We start from the raw sequence: 23,818 nt of genomic DNA, 5'->3' as shown, positions 1-23,818 counted from the left end.
CCCTGTCACATTGGTTCTACTCTTCCCAAGAGAGACTTCTCCCTGAGGTAGTCGGAGGGCACGGTCCTGGATAGCAGTTTCTTGAAGCCAGTAACGAAATTTATAGTCGAGCGCGGCAGGTGAAAACAGTGCAGCTGAGCATGGGCGATGCAGGTGTTTCCGTGACCCCTTGAGCGGCAGGGACTGCGTGCCCACCAACGCGATCTCCAGAAAGTCGGAGAAGTGGATGCAGCTGAGCCAGGACTCCCGTTCACTCGGCGGGGGCAGAGGTCCCGGGCGGGGCGGGGGATCCTCGGAGCCAAAGCTGGGCTGCCGGGAGGAGCCCGAAGCGCTCGGCGCGGCGCCGCAGGACGCCCGCCACGCCCCACGCCGCCCTACAGGCGAACGCGGGAGGCGGCGAGGCCCCGCCGGGCCGCCGTAGCGCTGCGGCTCGGGCCTCTCCTCCCGCACCGCCCTCCGCCCCCCGCCCCCCGGCGCCGCGGCAGCTCTGGGCAGCCAACGCCGCCGCCGCCACCGCCGCTTCCTCCTCTGCAGCCGTTCGGCCGCTGCGTGACGCGTCGTTTCCTCCCAACATGGCGGCCGGGGCAGGTCGGCGGTGATGGAGGCCAGTCCGCGGCCACGGCGGGTGCTAATCCCCTCAGTAGCCAGGGCAGCCCTGCTCTCGCCGGGCCTCTGAGCCGCCGCCTTGTCCCTCGGCCCCTGGCTGACGGCCGTCGGGCTGGGCTCCCTCGCCTCCCCCGGGCCGGAGGGGCGAGTGAGGGGGGTGGCCAGGAAGGGAGCCCCGGGCCGGGAGAAGCGGAGTTCCCACAGGCGCGGCCCTTCGGGGCGGCCCCTCGGGGCGCGGTGAAGACCTCCGCGGCCCTCCGTCCGCACCACAGCTGGCCGCACTTGCCCGCCCCTTCCTGATCCTGCCGCTGCCCTCCACGCCTCCTCTCCCCCACCTCCACCCTCTCTCCTTTCTCTCCACTCTTCCTCCCCCACCTCCTCCTCCCCTCCAGCCGCTGGGAGTCGCGGGTCGGACGAGCCGCCGCCTCCTTCTCTGCGTCCATGTATGAGGGGAAGAAGACGAAGAACATGTTCCTGACCCGGGCCCTGGAAAAGATTTTGGCCGACAAGGAAGTGAAGAAGGCGCATCACTCCCAGCTGCGCAAGGCGTGCGAGGTGGCGTTAGGTGAGCCGGGAGGAGGCCTGAGGGTGGGGGTGGGGGAGGGTACGGGGGGGCGGCCGGCTCTGGGTGGCGGGCGCTGGGGGCTGTCCCCGGCCGGCGCCGCTGACCTCGGGGAGCCCCTCGCGAAGCTTTGGGCCATCCGGCTGGAGTTGACAGTAACTCGGCTGGATGTGGGGCAGAGACAGGGTGGAGAAGGAAGGGCGGTTAGCTGGGCTCCGGGAACGCGGCAGGGCTGGGGATCGACTTGAGAGTAAGAGGAGATTTTGTTGGTGGATCGTGCGGTGCGGACAGGGTATCACCCTTTGTGATGAGGCAGAAGATGAGCTGTTGTTTATTAGCTTGGAAAATTGAGGTGGAGCTGATTTGTCAAAATTAGGCATGGGAAGGGTGCCGTATGGTAATTTCAGTAACTTTGTCGTTTGGCGTGGCACTTTGGGAAGATAGGCTGAAGTTGTTCCCTTGTTGACAGTCTAGAGAAGGGGTTTGCAAGAGGTGCAGCCTGTTCTGACATCTCTCCGCCTCCGCCACAGGAAAAACATAGAGTAATGTTGTATCCAACTGGGCTGACCTGGAAGAACAAGACCTGAGGTTAAGGGGTGGGGGTGGCGAGATAAAAGCGGGGAAGGAAAGGACCTTTAGATAAGTGGCTTTAGTGACGAGGAAGGGAGGGTTTGAAATGGGGAAAATGAGAAGGACAATGACACCCACCAGCCACATGTCCGGACAGTGGCAGCTGCTCTCAAGCTTGAATTGTGATTTATAGTTCAGATGAAAGAGATTTAATGTGAAGAAGCCCATAGCAGGGTTAAATCCAAACAATACAGCGATAGCAGGCAGATGAGGCATTGTTAAAGAGGGACCACTGATAAATCTCTTGCATCCACCAAGGGTGAAATCGTTTAGGAGATACCAGGATATTAAAAACAAAGATGAATTCTAATGCTTGCGCTTTATTTCATAGCACTGGAAATAGATTACATGCAATCGACGAGAAAACGAAGCTTGTTAAGTGCGCTTTGGGGGAAAAAAAGCATTCTGGAAGGAGAAAACATTCCAGGATAACTTAGATGTGTGCTAAAGTAAAGGGTCAGGATAGCTTAAAAACAACTTTGCCTTTTAATTACTAAAATAAATAGAAGTCTTTAACTTGATACAATAAGCTGTACTGTTTTTTCCTTTTAGGGATCCTTTAGAGTGATATGAAAGACATTATCGAAGAAATTTGATTAAAATTTTTTGAATTTTATATATCAGGAGTTTAAGTTTAGCTTTTTTTACCCTTCGTGGATTAGAAGTTCACCTTTTGTTATTCCTGTAGCAAGTGAAAGACTGTTTCTGGTGTATGAGAAGACGTTGTATGGTGGTAAAAATTGAATTTATATCGGGGTCCTGAAAGGAATAATTACTAAATCGGGGTGGGATGAGGGAAGAAATGATTCTTGAAATTTTTAAAAGAATTGTTATGTGTAGGTTTATGAATAACTTGCAGGTTAAAGAACTTAAGAGTTCAAACTAAAGTTTTAGTTTTTGAGAACAGATTTTCTGTGTTAAAACATACTTTTAATATACTAAATAGTATGGATTAGACTGAAGAAACGGAGTGTGTTGTGTAGAGAGATATAGATATAGATAGATTATATTTATTTATATATATATATATACACACACACACACACACACATATTTCCTCTCCAAAATGCTAATATAAGTTATGTTTTAACAGAGAGCTCACTGGAAGGGGAATCTGGGATCCTGGATTTAAATCCCAGTTCTGTTACAGTGCAGTGCAGTCAAGTCTCTGGACCTTAGTTTCCTCTGTGAAACTAGGATGTTGAACTGAATTGATAGTAAGGTTACATCCTCTCTAATGTGCTACGAACGTGGACACGCTGTTCTGTTAACTTGTGCATTGAGAGTATTCCTGCCAATCTTGATTGGCATCTTTAGAGGGATATAGTTTGGTCATTGCTATTTCTAGACTCTGGGACGACTTGTAGTGTGTGTGCCAGCTGTACCAAAATTGTCTAATTCAGATTTTGCCAGTTTTTACTTTTTTGCTCCTTTCATATAGTTAGCAGAAGTTTATTAAGAGTAATGTGACTACTCAGACAGGGACTAGGCACCAGAGTACTTTCTTTACTTGAGATGTAGGGCTTTTTCCTCATATTTCATGGGTTACATTTAGTCTTCTACAAAATCTCCTTGATAGTTAATGGTAGTTAATCCCTGATGATCTTTGTTTCTTCCCTTCTAGTTATTTGCCTACATTATCACCCAAACATAAGTTGATGGGAATAACCCGTTTTATCTTTGCAGAGAGTGTGATGGCTTGGAGTAGGTGGTATCCCCAGATATATTCCTGGAAACTTTTATAGACCTCCCTTTTCCTCTTCATTATTAAGACCTGGGCCAGGCCCACTTCAGTCTCTTGATAATCTGAATAGAAAGTTAACTGGAATGGCCTAGTTTGGTCATCCCTAATCTGCAGGTTGTGAGTGGGTGGAAATTGGCTGGTAGTGGTAGAAAGGTGGGGGTTGTTAAAACCCTTACAAATCTGGTTTGTAAATTACCTTTCTAAACACCTGCCTGCATTCATTCCCCACACCACCCCCTTCCATTTTTACTGAGCACTTATACCATGGAGTTGAAATGGACAATAAACAAGAAACTATATAGTATTTTTATATCCAGACTTTTAATCCTTTTGTGTTTTAAAGTCATTTTATTGGTGTGTGAGTAGATATCAGAGCACCGGCATTCGAAATTAATTCAGTTACCTTTTAACATAATGGTTCATTACAAATAGGTTTTCTGTAACTAATACTCATAAAATTATAGTTCATCTCACGTTCTTAAGGAAACTGTATTTTTTTTGATAAAGTATAGCTTTTAGGAAGCCTTACCTAGATTAAGGGAGATTTTACCTTATTAAAACAAAATCCAGTCTTGAACATACTACATAAAGGAACTTTTATTTTAACAAAAAGAAAAATAATGAAACCTTTAAAGCATATTATTTAAAACTTATTGAATTATCAGACTTTTATTACATTTCAGACTTTATTTTGAAGTAAAGAATGGTTCAAAAACAAAAGATGGAAACCTCCTCACACCTATTTTGTTAGCATCAGTGTGACGCCCACAAGCCCAAGAACAGCTCCAGGTTGCCCTCTCTTGGTACCTGCCCCACTACAGCTTTCTGCAGCAAACACAGAACTCTGCAGAGTGAGGGCCTCCAGGCTGCCCTAGCTTAGCTTGATCCATTCCTGCTCTCTAGAATCCTGAATTAAAAATAGTCTGGCCATCTGCTGGCAGATGAGACAACAGCTGAGCTATTTTTAGTTTCAAAGAATTTAGGATTGTTGAGGGATTGGGCTTGAAGGTAGCACTGATTGTCTCACAGGGAGGGTGCAGTTGGGCGGTATTCCAAGCAGGCCCTTAAGTTTCAAGAGTTCCTTTGATGTTAGGGCTATGACTAGTTCAACTTCTGCCTCTAACATCAGGTATCTATGAAGATATTCTGCAAACTTTAGGATGAATGAATTTCAAGGTTGGAAGCTGGCACCGACAGGATAGGAGTGAAAAAGGTGACCAATAAAAGGCTAGAGGCGAGGGAGGCAGCAGAGGCAGCAATAAGGGTGGGTTCCAGCAGAGACACGGGAGAATGATGGAGGAAAAGAGGAATTGTTAGGAAAGAAATTTCTGCATCAGACAGGGTGTGAATTTGTGTTCATCATGTTCTAAAGTGATCCTGCTGATACAGTTTTCTTATGAATCTGATATCTATAATTAGTCTTCAGAAATGTAAACATGATATTTAGGCTAAAAACAAAACTTGTTTCCTCTGTCCCTCTAATCTTACCCTTGTTTTGGCTAGTGGTGTTATAAAAAGGGATATATGGATGGAGGGAAAATTACTTGAATACTTTTGACCCCAGTTTTATGCTATTTTTGGTAATTTTACTAACTTTTGTTACTCTTGACCATTTACAAAAAAATGACTCCCAAATAATAGCCTGTAGTCAGTGAACATCTTAATTATAATTTAAATCCATTAACAAGTCTCCTTTTAAGCCTTCTTTGGTATCCAAAATAAAAGGTGTTTTCCGTAAGCCAGGCTGCCAGAATTTTTGAGATAGCCAGGAGCAAAGGGCGTAATGAATGAAATGACTGAAAGAAAAATTTTGTTACGTTTGAGTTTAAAAAATAAGTTTGTGTTATAGTGGATACTCTTTCCATTACAGAGATTTATAGTGCACATTAGCATAGTTAAGATTCTGAAGAGTCCTCTACGGGAAAAAAAACTTGCTCAATTTTGCTTTTTGAAGATTTTCCTAAATCTGTTTGACCCTTTTCAGTGTCTCTTAGCATCTCTAGGAAACATTGTTCCTTAGGATTTACTTTGGGACAGTGTTCAAGGGAAAGATGGGCAAAGCAGACAGAATAGCCCTAACGACTGATGAAACCATTCTTGAGAAGAGTCATTGTGTTTTTGTAAAGCAGGAGTCCTGTTGACAGTGTGGGAAGGAGAAAGTCAGAAATGAGTAGTTGGAAAGAATGGTGTCAAGATCGGAGGACTCTTTGCTTTCTGGTTCTTTCTTTCCCATCCCATTTAATGGCAGGCAACTGCTTGTCTCTATTGATAGTGTTTAACTTGTAGAGAAACTTCTGTTGGGAATTGTTTTTTTCAACCAGAATAAAAAATGCATTACGAATGGGAAATAATTGGGGGAAATATTTGTCAAAATATTCCTCACAAAGTGGAGGAGGGGATATTCGAAAAGGGAGAATATATGAACAAATTATTGTTGTCATTTAAAATTAGGTATATTCTTCATTCAGATATGTGCCAGATACTGTTTCAGTGCTGGGCGTATGACAGTGAACCAATATGCTTTCATGGAACTTACTTTCTAGTGCGTTGAGGCTGACACTAGGAAAAAATAAAAAAACAAGCTAATATATTGTCAGATTCTTATTATCTGAAGGAATAGTTCAGAAAGGTAAAGGGCGAATGGCCAGAAGTGCAACTTTAGGTAGGGTTGTCAGGAGAGGCCTTTCCTTGAGATGACATTTCAGCAGAGAAAGGATGAAAGAGAGAGGTGCAGCCTTTGAAATACCTGAAACAAATAGAGGGAACAGCAAGATGCGTGTGCCTGGTACCTTCCAGGATGAAAGGGAGTTTGTGTGGTTGAGGGAGGGGGAGAAGGAGGGGAGCCAGGAGAAGAGGACAACTTTGGGTTCTGTCGCATCTGTGATGGAAGTCACTGGAGAGTTTTACAGGAGTGACAAAGCAGATTTACATTTTAAAAGGCTCACTTTGGCCAGAGATGATGGTGATTTAAACTAGGCTGTTGGTGGTGGAGGGAATGAGAATTGGTTGCATTTGGAGTATATTCTAAAGGAGCCAACAGGACTTGATGATGGGTTGGTTGGTTACGTGACAACAATTGTAGCCAGAGCTACACGGTTGTCGGAGCAGGCATTCACCGTGATGAGGAACACTAGGAGAGAAACAGCCTTTGGGAAAACAGTTTATATAGTAAAACATTTTCATTGAACTCTTTACATGCATTTTAGAATTTTTAAATGATTGAATTTCTTGATGATGTAATAGGATACTTTCTACTGAGAAAAGGACACAATTAAATTAATTGGACATTTTCTACTGAGAAGGCACAAAACAATTTCAAATTTAAGGAGTTTTTTTGTTTTTTTTTTTTCAGTGAGGGTTTTTTTTCCCCCAAGAGAATTAGCCTTTTACATAGTTTTAATTACAATAAATAATTGATCTGGTTCCTTTCTGGGACAGGATCTTTGAGTTGTAGTTAATGAGGGATCTCCAGGTGAAATTATCTTGGATTTAAGGGTGGTCCTAAATCCAGTGACTGGCGCCCTTATATGTAGAGGAAGGGACACACAGAGACACACAAAGGAAGAAAGCCATGTGAGAAGGGAGGCAGGCAGAGATTGGAGTTACGCTGTCATAAGCCAAGGAGCACCAGGTGTTACCAAAAGCTAGGAAGGGACAAGAAGGGATTCTTCCCTGGAGCCTCAACTGAAGAATGGCTCTGCTAATACCTTGAATTCAGCCTATGGCCTCCAGAACTGTGAGAGAAGGCATTTCTGTTGTTTTAAACCACCAAATTAGTGGTAATTTGTTGAAGCAGCCCTAGGAAACTTAATAATCCTTTAACCTAACTTTTCAGACCCAGTTTGATTTATTTGAGCTTCCAGTTTTAGTATAGCATGTACTTGAACAGTGTGGGGTTAGTGGCACCCACCCTCCAAGCAGTTGAAAATCAGTGTAACTTTACAGCTGGCCCTCCATATACCATGGTTCCGCATCCTTGGATTGGGTCATGTAGTACTGCAGTGTGTGTTTAAAAGAAAAAAAAAATCTGCATGTGGACCTGTGCATTTCAAGCCCATGTTGTTCAAGGGTCAACTGTGTATGTTTGAACAATCAGACGCTGTCTTTGGCTGGCCTCATAAATGTAGAAAGGATTTATTTTGAAGCTTTAGGGTTCACGAGTCTTGAGAAACCTAAAAAATAGTCTTCGGCCCAAATATTTGAAAGGTTTGTGTTTTCTACTTGTGATATTTTTTGTTTTGCTTAGACTTAGGCTTGATATAACCACATTAGTCTACAGGGCCTGTGTTATCTCCTCATTTAGGCAAGATTGTAAAGGACAGGTTTTAAAGCATTTCATATCACAGAATTACCTCTGGAATTATATTTAGAAAAGTGCACGTGGAGTAGTTAATTTTTTTCTCAACTTTGAATCCAAAAAGGTATACAGTGAGACTTCACTTAATGAGCTGTTCCATAACCCTCATCTATTTATACCTTGGTAAGAAATCAAGTGATCAATAAAAATACAAGCAGACAAAGTAGGTATCATTAAGGCCAAGCACTTTATTCAGAGGAGAGTCCTTGTCCTTTACTCAGTTTACTTTTTTCTTTTTTTAATTGAAGTATAGTTGATTTATGGTGTTGTGTTAGTTTCTGGTATGTAGCTGGTATTCAGTTATACATACATATTTTTCGTTATAGATTATTACAAGCTATTGCATGTAGTTTCCTGTGCTATACAGTAGGACCTTGTTTATTCTATATATAGCAGTTTGTATTGGCTAATCCCAAACTCCTGATTTATCCCTTCCCCACTTTGGTAACTACAAGTTTTTTTTCTATGTCTGTGAGTCTGTTCCTGCTTTGTAAATAAGTTCATTAGTGTAATTTTTTAAGATTCCACATGTAAATGATATGATACTTGTCTTTCTCTGACTTACTTCACTTAGTATGATAATCTTTAGGTCCGTCCATGTTGCTGCAAATGGCATTATTTCATTCTTTTTTATGGCTGAGTAGTATTCCAGTGTGTGTGTGTGTGTGTGTGTGTGTGTATTTCTGTGTATGTGTCACAACTTCTTTATCTAGTCATCTGTTGATGGACATTTAGGTTGCTTCCATGTCGTGGCTATTGTAAATAGTGCTACTATGAATGTTGGGGTGCATGTGTCTTTTTGAATTGGTGTTTTCTCCCCATATATGCCCAGGAGTGGGTTTGTTGGATCATATGGTAACTCTGTTTTTAGTGTTTTAAGGCATCTCCATACTACTCAGTTTACTTGTAATTGCACATAAATCTAATACATTTGGCAGTTTTTTTTTTAATGAACTAATTATTTTCTTCAAACCATTTTCACAAGTAAAACTGGGGGAAAAAATCACCCACATCAATGGAGATAACCATTGTTACCTTTACAAAAAAAACTTTATGGAGATTAAAATCTACAGTCTATAAAGTATGCCCATTTTAAATGTAATGATCTTTAGTAAATTTCATTATGTTTTGCAGCATCACCATAATCCAGTTGTAGAACATTTCCATCACCCCAGTAAGAACCCTAGTGCCCATTTACAGTTAATCCCTGTTGCCATCCCCAGCTCCAGGCATCCACTATTCTGCTTTCTGTGTCTGCCTTTTCTGGACGTTTCATATGACTATCAGTCATATATATGTGCTCTTCTGTGTCTTTCACTCAGCATAATGTTTTGAGGTTCAATCATGTTGTGGCATGTATCAATGTTTTATGTCTTTTTACTGCTGAATAGTATTCTATACTGTGGATATACCACATTTTGTTTATCTGTTCACAGTTGATGGGCATTTGAGTTTAGTGAATAATACTGCTGTGAATATTTGTGTAAAAGTCTTTATGCAGTCCTAATTTTTTATTTATTATTGCTACCTAGGAGTGGAATTGCTGGATCATATGAAAACTTTGTTTAACTTTTTAAGAAACTAAGTTTGTTTTCCAAAGTGGCTGCATACATCCTTGACAGCACTTCTTACTGTCTGTCTTTTTGATTTTAGCCATCCTAGTTGATAGGAACTGTTATTTCGTTGAAACAGTTAGCTTTTTGAGGTATTTTTTCTAGACTTTATTCTACATACATGTACATACACATGAACAGATGTATTCTTCAAAAAATTGAGCTATTTAATTTTTAAGACAGTAATAGGAAAAGAAGTAGCTAACATTTATTGAATGTTTACTGTATGTCAAGTTCTGTGCCAATTAAATACTTCGTTTGCTTTATCTCAGTCATGAAAACCCTATGTGCTTAGATGCTATTATTTGTATTTTGTAAAGGAAGAACTTGTTAGAGTTGTGTTTGGAAGATTTGGAATATGAACGCCTTTGGCTTAATGAACTGCACCCTTAGTCACAAAACTGTTCACAAGTAGCAAATTACAAAATGGGAACGGAGCACATCCGTAGAAAGAAAGGCACTGCTAAGAAAAGAAAGGGTAACGTGTATAACAAAACCATCAACGCACAGCACTATATGAAAATGTTGTTCAGTACATTTCTGTGAATCTTGAGGCTGTTTCTATACTTTGTGTTCATAATGGCAGTCTTGAGTCCATCATGCAAAAGATCTCTTTATTCTGTGTTCTGCTTAAGAAGTCAGGCAAGATGCATGTGTATTTTTCTATGCATTTTTTCTTTTTAAGATTCCACATATAAGTGATAGCATATGGTATTTTTTTCTTTCTCTTTCTGCCTTAACTTCACTTAGAATGACAATCTCCAGGTCCATCGTTTTGGTAATTGTAACTTTGAAGTCTTAAAATCAGATACTGTTTCTTCCCACTTTATTCTTTATCAGAATTGCTTTGTCTAGTCTAGTTGCATTGCTTTTCCTTCTATATTTAAGAATCCCGTATCTATATACAGAAAATTCTGCAGGATTGTGATTGGCAATAGGTTAAATATGTAGATCAGTTTGGAGAGAATTGATATTTTTACTGTTTTGAGTCTTCCAGTCAATGCATGTTATATGTCTCTCCTATTCTTTAGTACTTTGATTTCCTTCAGTATACATCCTGTACGTGCTTTGTTAGGTTTATACTCAAGAATTTCACTTTGAGGGGAGCTATTAAAAATAGTATTTTTTTTTTAAGTTTTGGTTTCCAGTTTATTGCTGGTATATAAAAATTTGATTTATTTCTGTGTGTTAAGACCTTGCAAAATAAATGGATTTAAATACTAAGTGTTTTTCTTCTAGATTTCTTGAAATTTTACTTAGGTACGTCATTTGTGAATAAGAACAGTTATCTCTCTTTCTTTGCAATCTGCATGACTTTTATTTCTTTTTCTTGCCTATTGGCCTGACTGGGACGTTCAGTACGAAGTTAAATAGAAATGGTAATAATAGCCTTTCTTACCTTGTTCCAGATCTTGGGGGAAAGCATTCCATTTTTTACGATTAAATTTGGTCTTAGCTGTAGGTTTTTTGTAGCTACTCTTAAAAGTCGAGGAAATTCCTTTCTGTTGCTAGGTTGCTGGGAGTGTTTATCATGAATGGATGTTGAATATTGTTAGATGCTTTTTCTAAATCAGTTGATATGATCATGTGATTTTTCTTTTGCCTGTTTACATGGTAGATTACAGTGGTTGATTTTTTTTAATACTAAATTAGCCTTGGATCCTTGTAATAAATCTTATTTTGGTCATGATGTATAATTCTTTCTATAGATTGCTAGATTCTATTTGATATATTTTGTTGAGGATTTTTATATCTTTATTCATGAGTGATCTTGGTCTGTATTTTCTTTTTCTGTACTTTGTGCAGTGTAATTTGACACTAGCTACTTGGGGTCAGGTCAGATTTGACAGGTTAGGGACACAGTTCTCCAGCCTACCCAAAACTCCTTGCTTCAGACACCAGCCCCAGGGTTCAGAGTTTCCAGGCCACTCACACTTCTAGCCAACTGGCTACAAATTGAGGGTTCCCACTATCCCCGCAGTTTTGTTGGAACAACTCACAGAACTCAGAACAGTGCTGTACTTAGGATTATATTTTTATTATGAAGGGTACAAATCAGGACCATCTAAGAGACCCAAGGGCAAGATCTGGGAGAGCCCCAAATGCAAGGCTTTCTCAGGATGCACCACCTTTCTGCCACATGAGTGTGTATCACCAACCAGGGAAACTCACCCCAGTTTTGGGTGTCCAGAGTTTTTGTTGGGGTTTTCACTATGTAGGGCTGATTGATTAAATCACTGGCTACATGATTGAACCCAATCTGTGATCCCTCCTCCCCTCTCTGGAGGTCAGGCTGAGATCATGTGCCTCAAAGCCACATAGTTGGTCTTTCCAGCCTGGCTAGCTCCTATCCTGAAACTGTCCTTGAGGCTCACCATGAGTTAAAAAAAATGCTCCTTTAACTGGGAAATTTCAGGGGTTTGGAGGCTCCCTCCCAGTGCCAGGGACAAAGACCAACCAAATTCTTGATTAAACAACAGTCTAGTTTTGTCATCAGGATAATACTGACCTCATAAAATGAGTTGAAAAGTGTTCTATCCTCCATTTTCTGAAAGAGATTGTATAGAATTGGTGTTAAGTTTTTCTGTAAACATGTGGTAGAATTCTCCAGTGAAACCACCTGGTCCTGGAGATTTCATTTCTGGTTTAAACCAGGAATTTAATGTCTTTAATAGTTGTAGAACTAGTTAAATTATTTCATATTGGGTGAATTGTGGTAGTTTGTACTTTTTTTGCAAAATTGGTTCATTTCACCTCAGTTGTCAAATTTATGCGTATAGAGTTTTTTGTGTTAATCTCTTTAATGACTTGTGTTTGTAGTCATACCTCTTATTTCAGATATTGGTGATTTGTGTCTTACCAATCTTGCTGGAAGTTCGTTAATTTAAAATTTTTTTTCAAAGAACTAGCTTTTTTTCAATCATTTTTTTCTATTTTTCTGTTTTCAGTTTCATTGATTTCTTCTCACATCTTATTTTACCTGTTTGCTTTAGGTGTATTCGGCCTCTTCTGTTTTCTTAAGGTGGGAGTCTAGATTTGAGAACTTTTCTCTCTCTTTTAAAAAAAAAAAAAAAGTGCTGAAATTGGCAAGAACACTTAAGTTCTATTCTCTTAGCAAATTTCTGTTACACAATACAGTGTTATCAGCTATAGTGACCACGTTATATGTTAGGTCTTCATACTTTATTCATCTTATAACTGAAAGCTTGTACCCTTTCACCAACATCACCTCCAGATTTTCCTCAACCCCAGCCCCCAGCAACCACCATTCTATTGTCTGTTTCTGTGAGTTTAATTTTTTTTTAGATTCCACATATATAAGTGATAACATGCAATATTTGTCTTTCTCTCTCTGGTTTATTTTACTTAGCACAGTGCCCTTCAGCTTCATCCATGTTGTCGTGAGGCTGAAAAATATCCTATTGTATTTATGTACCACATCGTTATCCATTCATCTGTGGTGGACACTTAGGTTGTTTCTAAATCTTGGCTATTGTAAATAATATGGAGTACAGCTATCTCTTTGAGATAATTATTTTGTTTACTTTGGATGTATATGCATAAGTAGAATTTCTGGATCATATGGTAGTTCTGTTCTTAATTTCTTGAGGAACCATTGTACAGTTTTCCATAGTGACTGTACCAGTTTATATTCCCACCTACAGGACACTAAGGTTCCCTTTTGTCCACATCCTTGCCAGCATTTGTTATCAGTTATCTTTTTGATAATAGGCATCCTAATAGGTATGAGGTGATATTTCATTGTGGTTTTGATGTGCATTTCCCTAATGATTAGTGATGTTACGCACCTTTTCATGTACCTGTAGGCCATTTGTGTGTCATCTTTGGAAAAATGTCTATTTAGGTCTTTTGTCCATTTTTAAATCAGATTTTTTTTTTTTTTGCTATTGAGTTGTATGAGTTCCTTGTATATTTTGGATATTAACACCTTATCAGATATGTGGTTTGCAAATATTTTCTCCCATTCCATAGATTGCCTTCATTTTATTGGTGGTTTCCTTTACTGTGCAGAAGCTTCTTAGTAAGCTGTAGTCCCACTTGTTTATTTTTTCTTTTGTTGCCTTTGCTTTTGATGTCAAATTAAAAAAAAATCATTGACAAGACCAATGTTAAGAAGCTTACCCTCTATGTTTTCTTCCAGGAGTTTGACAGTTTCATGTCTACATTCCATCTTTAATCCATTTTTATTTTGAGTTGATTTTTGTGTATAGTGTAAGATAGGGGTTCAGTTTCATTCTTCTGAATATGACTCTTAAGTTTTTTCAACACAAATTTCTTGAAGAGACTATCCTTCCTTCACTGCATATTCTTGGATTCTTCGTCAAAGATTAATTGCTGTGGTTTATGCATGGGTTTATTTCTGGCCTCTCAAATCTGTTTCTTTGATCTGTTTGTTGTTTGCTAATAGCAGACTGCTTTGGATTACTATAGCTTTATAATATGGTTTGAGATCAAGAAGTATGATGACTCCAGCTTTGTTCTTCTTTCTCAAAATTGCTTTGACTATTCGGGGTCTTTTTGGTTCCATTTAAATTTCAGGATTGTCTTTTCTATTTCTGTGAAAAATGCGATTGGAATTTTGATAGGCATTGCATTGAATCTGTGGATTGCTTTGGGTGGTATGGACATTTTAACACTATTTAATTCTTCCAATCCATGAACATGGAATATATTTCTGTTGGTTTGTGTCTTCTGTGGTTTTTTCCATCAATGTCTTACAGTTTTCAGTGTACAGATCTTTCACCTCCTTAGTTAAATTTATTCCTAAATATTTTACTTTTTGATGTCATTATAAATGAGGTTGGTTTCTTAGAAAATTTTCTGATAGTTCATTGTTAATGTATAGAAGCACAACTAATTTCTGTATATTGATTTTGTATCTTGCAACTTTACTGAATTCTTTTATTCTAGCAGTTCTTGGGTGCAGTCTCGGGTGGAGTCTCTTTAAGAGCAAACAGAGACAGTTTTACTTCTTTTCCATTTTAGATGCCTTTTATTTCTTTTTCTTGCCTAATAATTCTGGCTAGAATGTTCAGTACTGTGTTGAATGGAGTTGGCAAGAGAGGGCATCCTTATCTTGTTACTGAGCTTATAGGTAAAGCTTTCAACTTTTAACCATTGAGTATGATGTTAGTTGTAGGCTTGTTATATATGGTCTTTATTATGTTGAGGTACATTATTTCTATACCCAATTTTTTGGAGAGTTTTTATCATGAAAGGATGTTGAATGTTATCAAATGTTTTTTCTGCGTATATTGAAATATATGGTTTTTATCCTTCATTTTGTTAATGTGATGTATCTTACTCATTGATTTGTATATGCTGAACTATCCTTGCACCTTAGGAATAAATCCCACTTGATCTTTTCTAATACAAGCATTCACTGCTGTAAATCTCCCTCTTAGCACATTTTATCTGTGTCCCACAAAATTTGTTCCGTGTAGTTTTATATTTTTTTATTTTTTAAATTTCACTCAGGACTTCCTCTTGATCTCTGGGTTGTTTAGAATATTATTTAATTTCCAGGTGTTTGAAAATTTTGCTATTACACTCCTTGATTTCTAGTTTTATTCCATTGTGGCCAGAGAATACATTCTGTATGATTTCAGTTCTTTTAAACTTGTTGAAGTTTATTTCATTGGCCTAGGATACAGGCTAGCTTGGTGAATATTCATGGGCATTTGAAAAGAATGTGTGTTCTTCTGTTATTGAATGGAGTGTCTTTATACATTTAGATCCTGTTGCTTGATGGTGTTGTTTACTTCTATATCTTTGGGGAAGTTTATGTTTTCTGGTTTTATTAATTGTGAGAGGGGTGATGAAGTCTTCAGCTAGAATTATCGATATGTTTGTTTCTTCTTTGAGTTGTATTCTTTTCTGCTTTGTGTGTTTTGAAGCTCTTTTTTTGTTGCATGCACATGTAGGATTGCTATGTGTTCTTTGGCATTGACCTTTTTATCATTATGTAATGTCCTTTGTTTCTGGTCATTTTCTTTGTGCAACTTTGATATTGATATGACTGTTCCTGCTTTCTTTTGATTGTTTGTGGTATATCTTTTTTATTCATTTACTTCCATTGTGCTTCTGTCACTATTTTTGAAGTTATATTTGATTATTACATTAAATTTGATGTAGATAGCATGATTAGTTCACATTTTTAAAATCTGATCTGCCAAACATTACATTTAATGTCATATTGTTATGTTAGAGCTTAATTCTGCCTTTTACTTTTGTTTTCTGTTATTTCTCCAGTGTGTTAGTGTTACTTTTCCTGCCTTCTTATGGGTTACTTGAACAGTTTTTTAGAATTCTATTTTGGTTTTTCTTTAGAGTTTTGAGTGTATCTCTGTATTTGATTTTTTTAGTGGTTGTGCTTCATATTACATTATCCATGTGTAACTTGTCAAAGTATACTGATGTCAACGTTTTACTAATTTGAATGACTTGTAGAAACCTTAGCTAGCTCTGTTTAGGTCCATTTATATGTGGATTTTTTTCAGTAGTCAATACTGCAGTGCTACACAGTTCACAGTTGGTTGAATCTGTAAATGTTGAATCGCAGAAGTGGAGGAATCATAGATGCAGAAGAATTGTGTATAAAAAGGTCTGACTATAAGTTGCAGATTTTCCACTACACTGAGGGTTGGTGCCTTTAACCCCTACATTGTCCAAGGGTCAACTGTATGTACCACATTTTATTTATCCATTCATCTGTTAATGGAAACTTGGGTTGATTCCATTTTTTGGCTGTTGTGCATAATGCTATGAATATGGGTGTACAAATATTTGAGGTTGCTTTTCTTTCTTTTAAGTACGTACTCAGGAGTGGAATCAATAGATCATATTATATTTACAAATTTTTTGTAGTATTTTCAATAGCAGCTGTATCATTTTATATTCCCCCAAACAGTGCACAAGGGGTCCAGTTTCTCCACATCCTCACCATTTGCTATTTTGTTTTGTTTTTTGTTTTTTGACAGTAGCCATTCTAATGGCTATGAAGAGTAGCTCATTGTGGTTTTGATTTGCATTTCTCTGATGGTTAGTGATATTGAGCATCTTTCTATATGTTCGTTGGCCATTTGTCTTCTTTGGAGAAATGTCTGCTCAAGTCCTTTGCCCAATTTTAAATCAAATTGTTTTTTTTGTTGTTGAGTTATAGGAGTTCCTTATATATTCTGTGTATGTTAACTCCTTATCAGATATATGACGTACAAATATTTTCTCCCATTCCTTAAATTGCCTTTCACTCTGTTGATTACATCCTTTGATGCACATTTTTAAATTTTGATGTAGTCTAATTTATTTTTCCTTTTGTTTCCTGTGCTTTTGGTGTCATAGCCATTAAATCATTGCCAAATCCAGTGTCATAAAACTTTTCCTTTATATTTTCTTCTAAGAGTTTTAAGCTTTTACATTTAAGTCTTTAATCCATTGTGAGTTAATTATTGTGTAATTGTGTAAGGTAAGAATCCATATATTTGCATCTTTTAATATTAGTTTTAGAAAGATAAAGAAAACTTGTTAGTAGAAGTTGCTAATAAACAGATAACATCTTAAAAAAAATTTGAGTTGTTTGATTGTTAGACTTCTTTTTTCACTTTGGTGACCTCCTTAGACTTTCTGCAATATTGCACACATTGTACTTCTTTTACTTATGCTACTCTTATAAAAATTACATTACTGTTTAAATTGTCTATGGGGGCCTTTAGTGTTGTATAAGAAGCAGAAAGAACAAGCAGTCTTAGAATAAGAGAGAAGGACCAGTGTTCTCTTTTTGTTTTCTTTGTAGTGTTTAGGTAGATGCCGTGGTATGGTAGAAAAACCCCTGATAGGCTGTTTTAAGTTCTAATCTGAATTCTTTTATTTATTAGATCTGAGACAATGTTATCAAGTCTCTGGGTCTCTTTTCTTCATCTGTAATGCCTATTTCATAGGGTTTTTATAGAGTTAAATGAGACAGTATATATAGTCACTAAATGTTAAGTTCTTCTCCCTTACATTGTGGTTGACAAAGAGATGTATATATAATTTTTGTAGAAAACCTGTAAGTATCTACATAATATTAAAATAGTTGCTTAAGCCATTTGGTTTTTCAGAGTGAAGTGACAGTTACACAGGTATATTTGCAAAAGAAAATCTATTGAACTGAGCACGTAACTTGTATGCCTTCTACCACGTGTATTATATTTTAATTAAAAGTTTACCCTAAAAATACTGTATGTTATAGTATTAGCTGGATTTATTTTTATATTGTGGGATTATTGATGGTGGTTTTTTTCTCCTTTACATATTTCTATATTTTCCATTTTCTGAACTGATCATGGTTACTTTTGTAATTATTTTTTAAAAGAAATTTAAAAGTTAACTTCATACTGAAATATTTATAAATTAAATGATATGTCTGGAGTTTGCTTTAATTGAATTCATTGGTGGGGGAGCATGAGGTGGATGGAGGGTATAAATGAAACAAGGTAATTACTGAAGGTGGTTAATGGGAAATGAGGGTTCATTATATAATTTTTTTCTCTACTGTTGAATGTGTTTGGAATTTTTCATAATAAAAAGTTTCTAGAAGCTGATAGAATGAAAGAGTACACTGCGAAATGGAAGACTTAAAAAGGACTCAAGAATAAGATGACTTTTTTTTTTTGGAGAAAATAATTTTTGGATAACAAAAATTTGCCTCCTAATATTGACTGGAGCATGCATAGCACCATTTTGGAGTTGTAGGGGCTTGCTTTTTTTTTTTTTTTTTGCCTTTGCTGGCAGACAACCTACACTTTAGCCAAGTTGCTTTAGCTGAGCCACTCAGTTATAGAATATACATAAAATATCATTTGTTCTCAACTGTTACAGATCCTTATATATCTTTTTTAATATAACTTTTTTGAGACATACATTACATATATAGTTCACCCATTTTAAGTGTACAACTCAATAGTGTTTTTTTCTTTTAGTAAATTTACTGTGTTGTGCAACCATCATCATAAATCAGTTTCAGAACATTTCTATCACTTTCATAAAATTCCTCATGTCCATTAACTGTTAATCCCCATGCCTTCCCTTACCTACTTTCTGTCTCTAGATTTGCCTTTTCAGGATATTTCATGTAAACTGAATCATACAGTATATAATCTTCTGTATATGACTTTTTTTCTTAGTATGTTTTTAAGTTTTGTCCATGTTCTACCATGTGTCTGTATTTAGTTCCTTTTTATTGCTGAATAGCATTCTGTTGTATGGACTTGATATTCTGTTTATTGATTTACTTGTTGGTGAACATTTAGATTATTTCTATTCTATGGTGATTATGAATAATCCTGTAGATTTATGTGCAAGTCTTTATATGGATGTATATTTTGATTTCTTCTGTATAGGTGCCTAAAACTGCAATTACTAGGTTATATGGCAAACTTATGTTTAACCTTTTAAGAAATTGCCAGCTGTTTTCCAAAGTGGCTGCAGCATTTCCCTCTAGCAATGTTGAGGGTTCCCATTTCTCCCTATCCTTACCAACATCTGTTATTGTGTATCTCTAGAACACAGAATAGTCATTGTAGTGCTATGAAATGGCATCTCATTGTGTTTTTGAGTTGCATTTCCTTTGACTAATGATGTTAAGCATCTTTTTATGTGTCTATTAGCATTAACCATTCATGTATTTTATTTGGTATTACCTGTTCAAATCTTTTGCTCCATTTTTTGATTGGGTTGTTTGTCCTCATTTATTGAGGGCTATATGTCTTTACTGACTTAATGATACCCTGTGAGCATTCAGCTCTTCTCTTGCTTGCTCTTTGTCATTCCTTTCTTTTTCACTACCTTATATCTCCCTAAATTCTTGTCCTTCAAGGTTTAGCGTAAATACCACCTTCTTTTGAGGACTTTCCTGATTATCTGTTACTTACTACTTCCTACTCTCTTGGTCTCTTGTCCTTTGAAACTTAGTGCTTAGTTATTTTAAAAAGTAGAAAGATCATGGCATTAATGGACTTAAAAATTTGCAGTTTGGACTATTGAGCTTTTGATATAGATATATAATTTTGGGGTTTTTTTGAGGCACAAATTTAAATATGGTGTATACTACTTTTCAAGGCTGGTCTGAGAAGGTGAGTCACTTACCTAATAAAAGAGGTTAGCCGTTGCCTAGGAACATGGCAGCTCATTTTCTCCGTGTGAAGCAAATTACAATTGACCCTTGAACAACATAGGTTTGCACCGGTCCACTTACACATGCATATTTTTCAGTAGTAAATATTACAGTACTACACGGTCCATGGTTGGTTGAATCAGTGGACACAGAGGAACTGCAGATACAGAGGGCTGACTGTAAGTTATAAACAAATTAATCCCTGCATTGTTGAAGGATATTTGTCATAGACCTGTTTCTGAATTTTAGAAATTTTTCTTAAGGTCTGTAGACTGTCCTTTATCCATATCAGTGGCCTGGAAGTAGCTTGAATTTTTTTGTTTCATGTGTAACTTATTTCCTCTAACTCAATTTTATGATCATTCTTTTATTTATTCAACAGTTATTTATTATCTGCTATCAGTGTGGTAATACAGTTTTAGTAGCATTGGCCCTATCACTGTGTGACCTCGGGTGTGTCACTTAGGTATCTGTCAGTTTTCTCACGCATACAGTCAGAACAATAAGAGCATCTGTCTCAGAGTTACTGGAGGACTTAAGGTATTTTAAAGCACTTGCAGTGGAACCTGGCACTTGGTAACTGCTCAGTAGACATTAGGTGTTGTTATTTCATGCAGCATGTGACAAGAACCAAAAAATGCATTGGTGCATAAAACTGAAGGGCCATTTTCTTAAATAGATTATACAGGGATACCTTGTTTTATTGCTGTTTGCTTTATTGTGCTTTGCAGACATTGCATTTTCTACAGATTGAAGGTTTGTGGTAACCCTGCTTTGAGCAAGTCTACCAGTGCCATTTTTCCGAAAGCATTTGCTCACTTCGTGTCACTGTGTCACATTTTGGTAATTCTCGCAATATTTCAGACTTCTTCATTATTATTGTATTTGTTGTGGTGATCTCTGATTAGTGATCTTTGATGTTACTCTTGTGATTGTTTTGGGGCACCAAGAATCATACCCATATTAAACAGCAAACTTAATAATGTGTGTGTGTGTGTGTGTGTGTGTGTGTTCAGCTGCTCCACCAGTTGGCCGTTCTCTGGTCTCTCCCTCTCCTGTGGCCTCCCTATTAAAATTAGGCCAGTTAATATCCCTATAATGGCCTCTGTGTGTTCAAGTGAAAGGAAGAGTCATATGTCTCTCACTTTAAATTCACAGAAATGATTAAGTTTAGTGAGGAAGGCATGTTGTAAGCTGAGATAGACCGTAAGCTATGCCTTTGTACCAGTTAGCCAAGTTGTGAATGCAAAGGAAAAGTTGAAGGAAATTAAAAGTGCTACTCCAGTGAACTCAAATGACAGGAAAGCAAAACAGCCTTATTGCTGATGTGGAGATTTTAGTGGTCTGAATAGAAGATCAAACCAGCCACCACATTCCCTTATGCCAGAGCCTAATCTAGAGCAGGGTGCTAACTTTTTTCAGTTCTTTGAAGGCGGAGAGAGGTGAGAAAGCCGCAGAAGAAAAGTTTGAAGTTAGCAAATGTTGGTTCACGAGGTTTAAGAAAAGAAGCTGTCTCCATGATATAAAAGTGCAAGGTGAAGCAGTAAGTGTTGCTGTAGAAGCTGCAGCAAGTCATCCAGAGGATCTAGCTCAGATTGTGAATGACGGTGGTTACACTAAAATGTAGATGTAACGGCCTTATATTGGAAAAAGATGCCAGCTAGGACTTTGATAACTAGAGAGGAGAGGTCAGTGCCTGGTTTCAAAGCTTCAAAGGACAGGCTGGCCCTCTTGTTAGGGGCTCCTGCAGCTGGTGACTTGTAAGGTGAAGCCAGTGCTTATTTACCATTCTCAAAATCCTAGGACCCTTAAGAATCACGATGAATCTAATCTGCCTGTGCTCTGTAAGTGTAGCGGCAAAGCCTAGATGACAGCACATCTGTTTACAGCACGGTTTGCCGAATATTTTAAGCCTACTGTTGAGACCTGCTTCTCAGGGAAAAATAGATGCCTTTCAAGATATTACTGCTCATTGACAGTGTACCTGGTCACCCAGGAGCTCTGATGGAGATGTACAGTGAGATTAATGTTGTTTTCATGTCTGTTAATAACACAGCATCCATTCTGCAGCCCACAAATCAAGAAGTAATTTCCACTTCTGAGTCTTATTACTAAAGAAATACATTCTGTGAGGCTATACCTGCCATAGTAGTACCTGCCATCCTCTGATGGATCTGGGCAAAGTAAGTGAAAACCTTCTGGAAGGGATTCACCATTCTAGATGCCTTTAAGAACATTCATGATTCATGGGAAGAGATCAAAATATCACCATTAACAGGAGATTGGAAAGAAGTTGATTCCAACCCTCATGGATGACTTTTGAGGGGTTCAAGGCTTCAGGAGATAAAGTAGCTACAGATGTGCTGGAAACAGCAAGAGAACTAGAATTAGAAGTGGAGCCTGAAGATGTGACTGAATTGCTGCAATCCCATGATAGAGCTTTAACAGATGAGGAGCCGCTGCTTAGGGATGAGCAAAGAAAGTAGTTTCTTGAGATGGAACCTGTTCCGAGTGAAGATGCTATGAAGATTGTTGGAAGGACAACAAATGATATATATTATAATACAAACTTTGTTGATAAAGCAGTGGTAAGGTTTGAGAGGATTGGCTCCAATTGTGAAAGTTCTTCTATAAGTGAAATACTGTCAAACAGCATTGCATGCCACTGAGAAATTATTCCTGAAAGGAAGAGTCAATCAACGTGGCACACTTCATTGTTACCTTATTTTAAGAAGTTGCCATAGCCACCCCACCCTGCAGCAACCACCACCCTGATCAGTCAGCAGCCATCAACATCGAGGCAAGACCCTCCACCAGGTGAAGGTTCTGATGACTGATAGCATTTTTTTTTTAGCAATAGTGTTTTTTAATAAGGGTATGAACATGGTTTTTTTAAGCATAATGCTATTGCACACTTAATAGATTACAATGTAGTATAAACATAATTTTTAGATACGTGAGGAAGCCAAAGATTCATGTGACTTTATAATGACCCGCAAGATCTCTGAGGTATGCTTGTATACATTTGTGAAATGCTTTCATAAAATCAAGCTTGGAAGTGGTTGCTTACTGGATATTTATCATATTGTTGTTTGTACTTTTTCACATTTAAAACTTTTCTCAAAAAAAAAAAAAAAAAAACTCAGCCCGAAACAAAGCACTGTAAACACCTCTTTGATGCTCCTAATGTTCTTATGAGACAGACAACTAAATATTATCATCCCTGTTTGAAAAATTTGTAAACTGAGGTGTAGAAAGGTAGATGATGGCAGACCTGGGGTTTGACTCTCAGTCTTTCAGGGCCTCTAACTCATTTCTCTCTACTGTATGTCACTTGTACAGCTAAGTGTGAAATAGAACCCAAGGCCCTGACTTACAGTGCATTATTCTTTCCATGATCCCATAGCTGCTGCTTCTGCATATCTGACATTGAGCAGAATCTATGAAATGTCTGGTTGTTTATGTACCAGTAGGGGTGTGAACACTGAGAACAATAACTGTTCTTGTTGATTTTCAGTGTAGTCACTGTAAGTTGTTGATAGTGAACAGCCCCTGCATTCTTTTCTGTCCAAATATTAAGTTCCATTAAAGGATCATTTTCATAATTCATAATTTCTCTAAATGTTTTCTTTTCACTTAGTGAGTTTTCTTTATGTTTGGCTTACCTATATTTATTTCTTTAGTATCATTAGGCAGGGACTTGATCTGAATGCTATTAAGGTCTTTATTTTGTATTTTATTAAAAATATTTTATACATAGTCTGGAATGGAAAGAAAATTATTGATTTGAAATATTTATTATTCAAATCATGTTTCTAGTTTTGGTTTTCAAAATAGCAGGATTTTTTTCTGTTTCTGAATTAATAGGCAGCACAGTGGCTTCTTGTTTTTTAGAACTTTTATGGGGACATTGGAAAACTACAGTAACATCATTCTAAAATTAATATTATTTTTAATTAATAAGTCATTGAAATTCAGCCATTTGATTTAGGCTTGTTTCTTCCCAAAATCACACTTAAATCATTCCATACTCTTGTCAGCTTGAGTAAGTCACTTCAGGTTTTTTAATCTGTAAAGTAGGCATGTTGGTAATACTGCCTCTTGTTCTAAGAGTTAATATGTAAACTGCTCT

General features: G+C 37.8%; 1 protein-coding gene across 2 annotated transcripts in view; it reads left to right on the top strand.

Moving 5' to 3' along the window:
* The first annotated feature begins 509 nt into the window (after positions 1-509).
* ARFGEF1 (ADP ribosylation factor guanine nucleotide exchange factor 1) overlaps positions 510-23,818 on the top strand; it is a 99,020-nt gene continuing 75,711 nt past the window's right edge. The window contains exon 1 of one of the 2 annotated variants that reach the window (XM_031441516.2): positions 510-1,171. In XM_031441516.2, the coding sequence (XP_031297376.1) occupies positions 1,048-1,171 (124 nt within the window). In that variant the 5' untranslated portion in view covers positions 510-1,047. The remainder of the gene's footprint in view (positions 1,172-23,818) is intronic. The other variant, XM_031441515.2, reaches the window with a different exon arrangement.

This window comes from Camelus dromedarius, chromosome 30 (genome assembly GCF_036321535.1).
Source record: "Camelus dromedarius isolate mCamDro1 chromosome 30, mCamDro1.pat, whole genome shotgun sequence".
Classification (NCBI taxonomy): domain Eukaryota; kingdom Metazoa; phylum Chordata; class Mammalia; order Artiodactyla; family Camelidae; genus Camelus; species Camelus dromedarius.
Note: the sequence above shows the minus strand (reverse complement) of the source record. Positions and strands in the feature narration are given on the sequence as shown.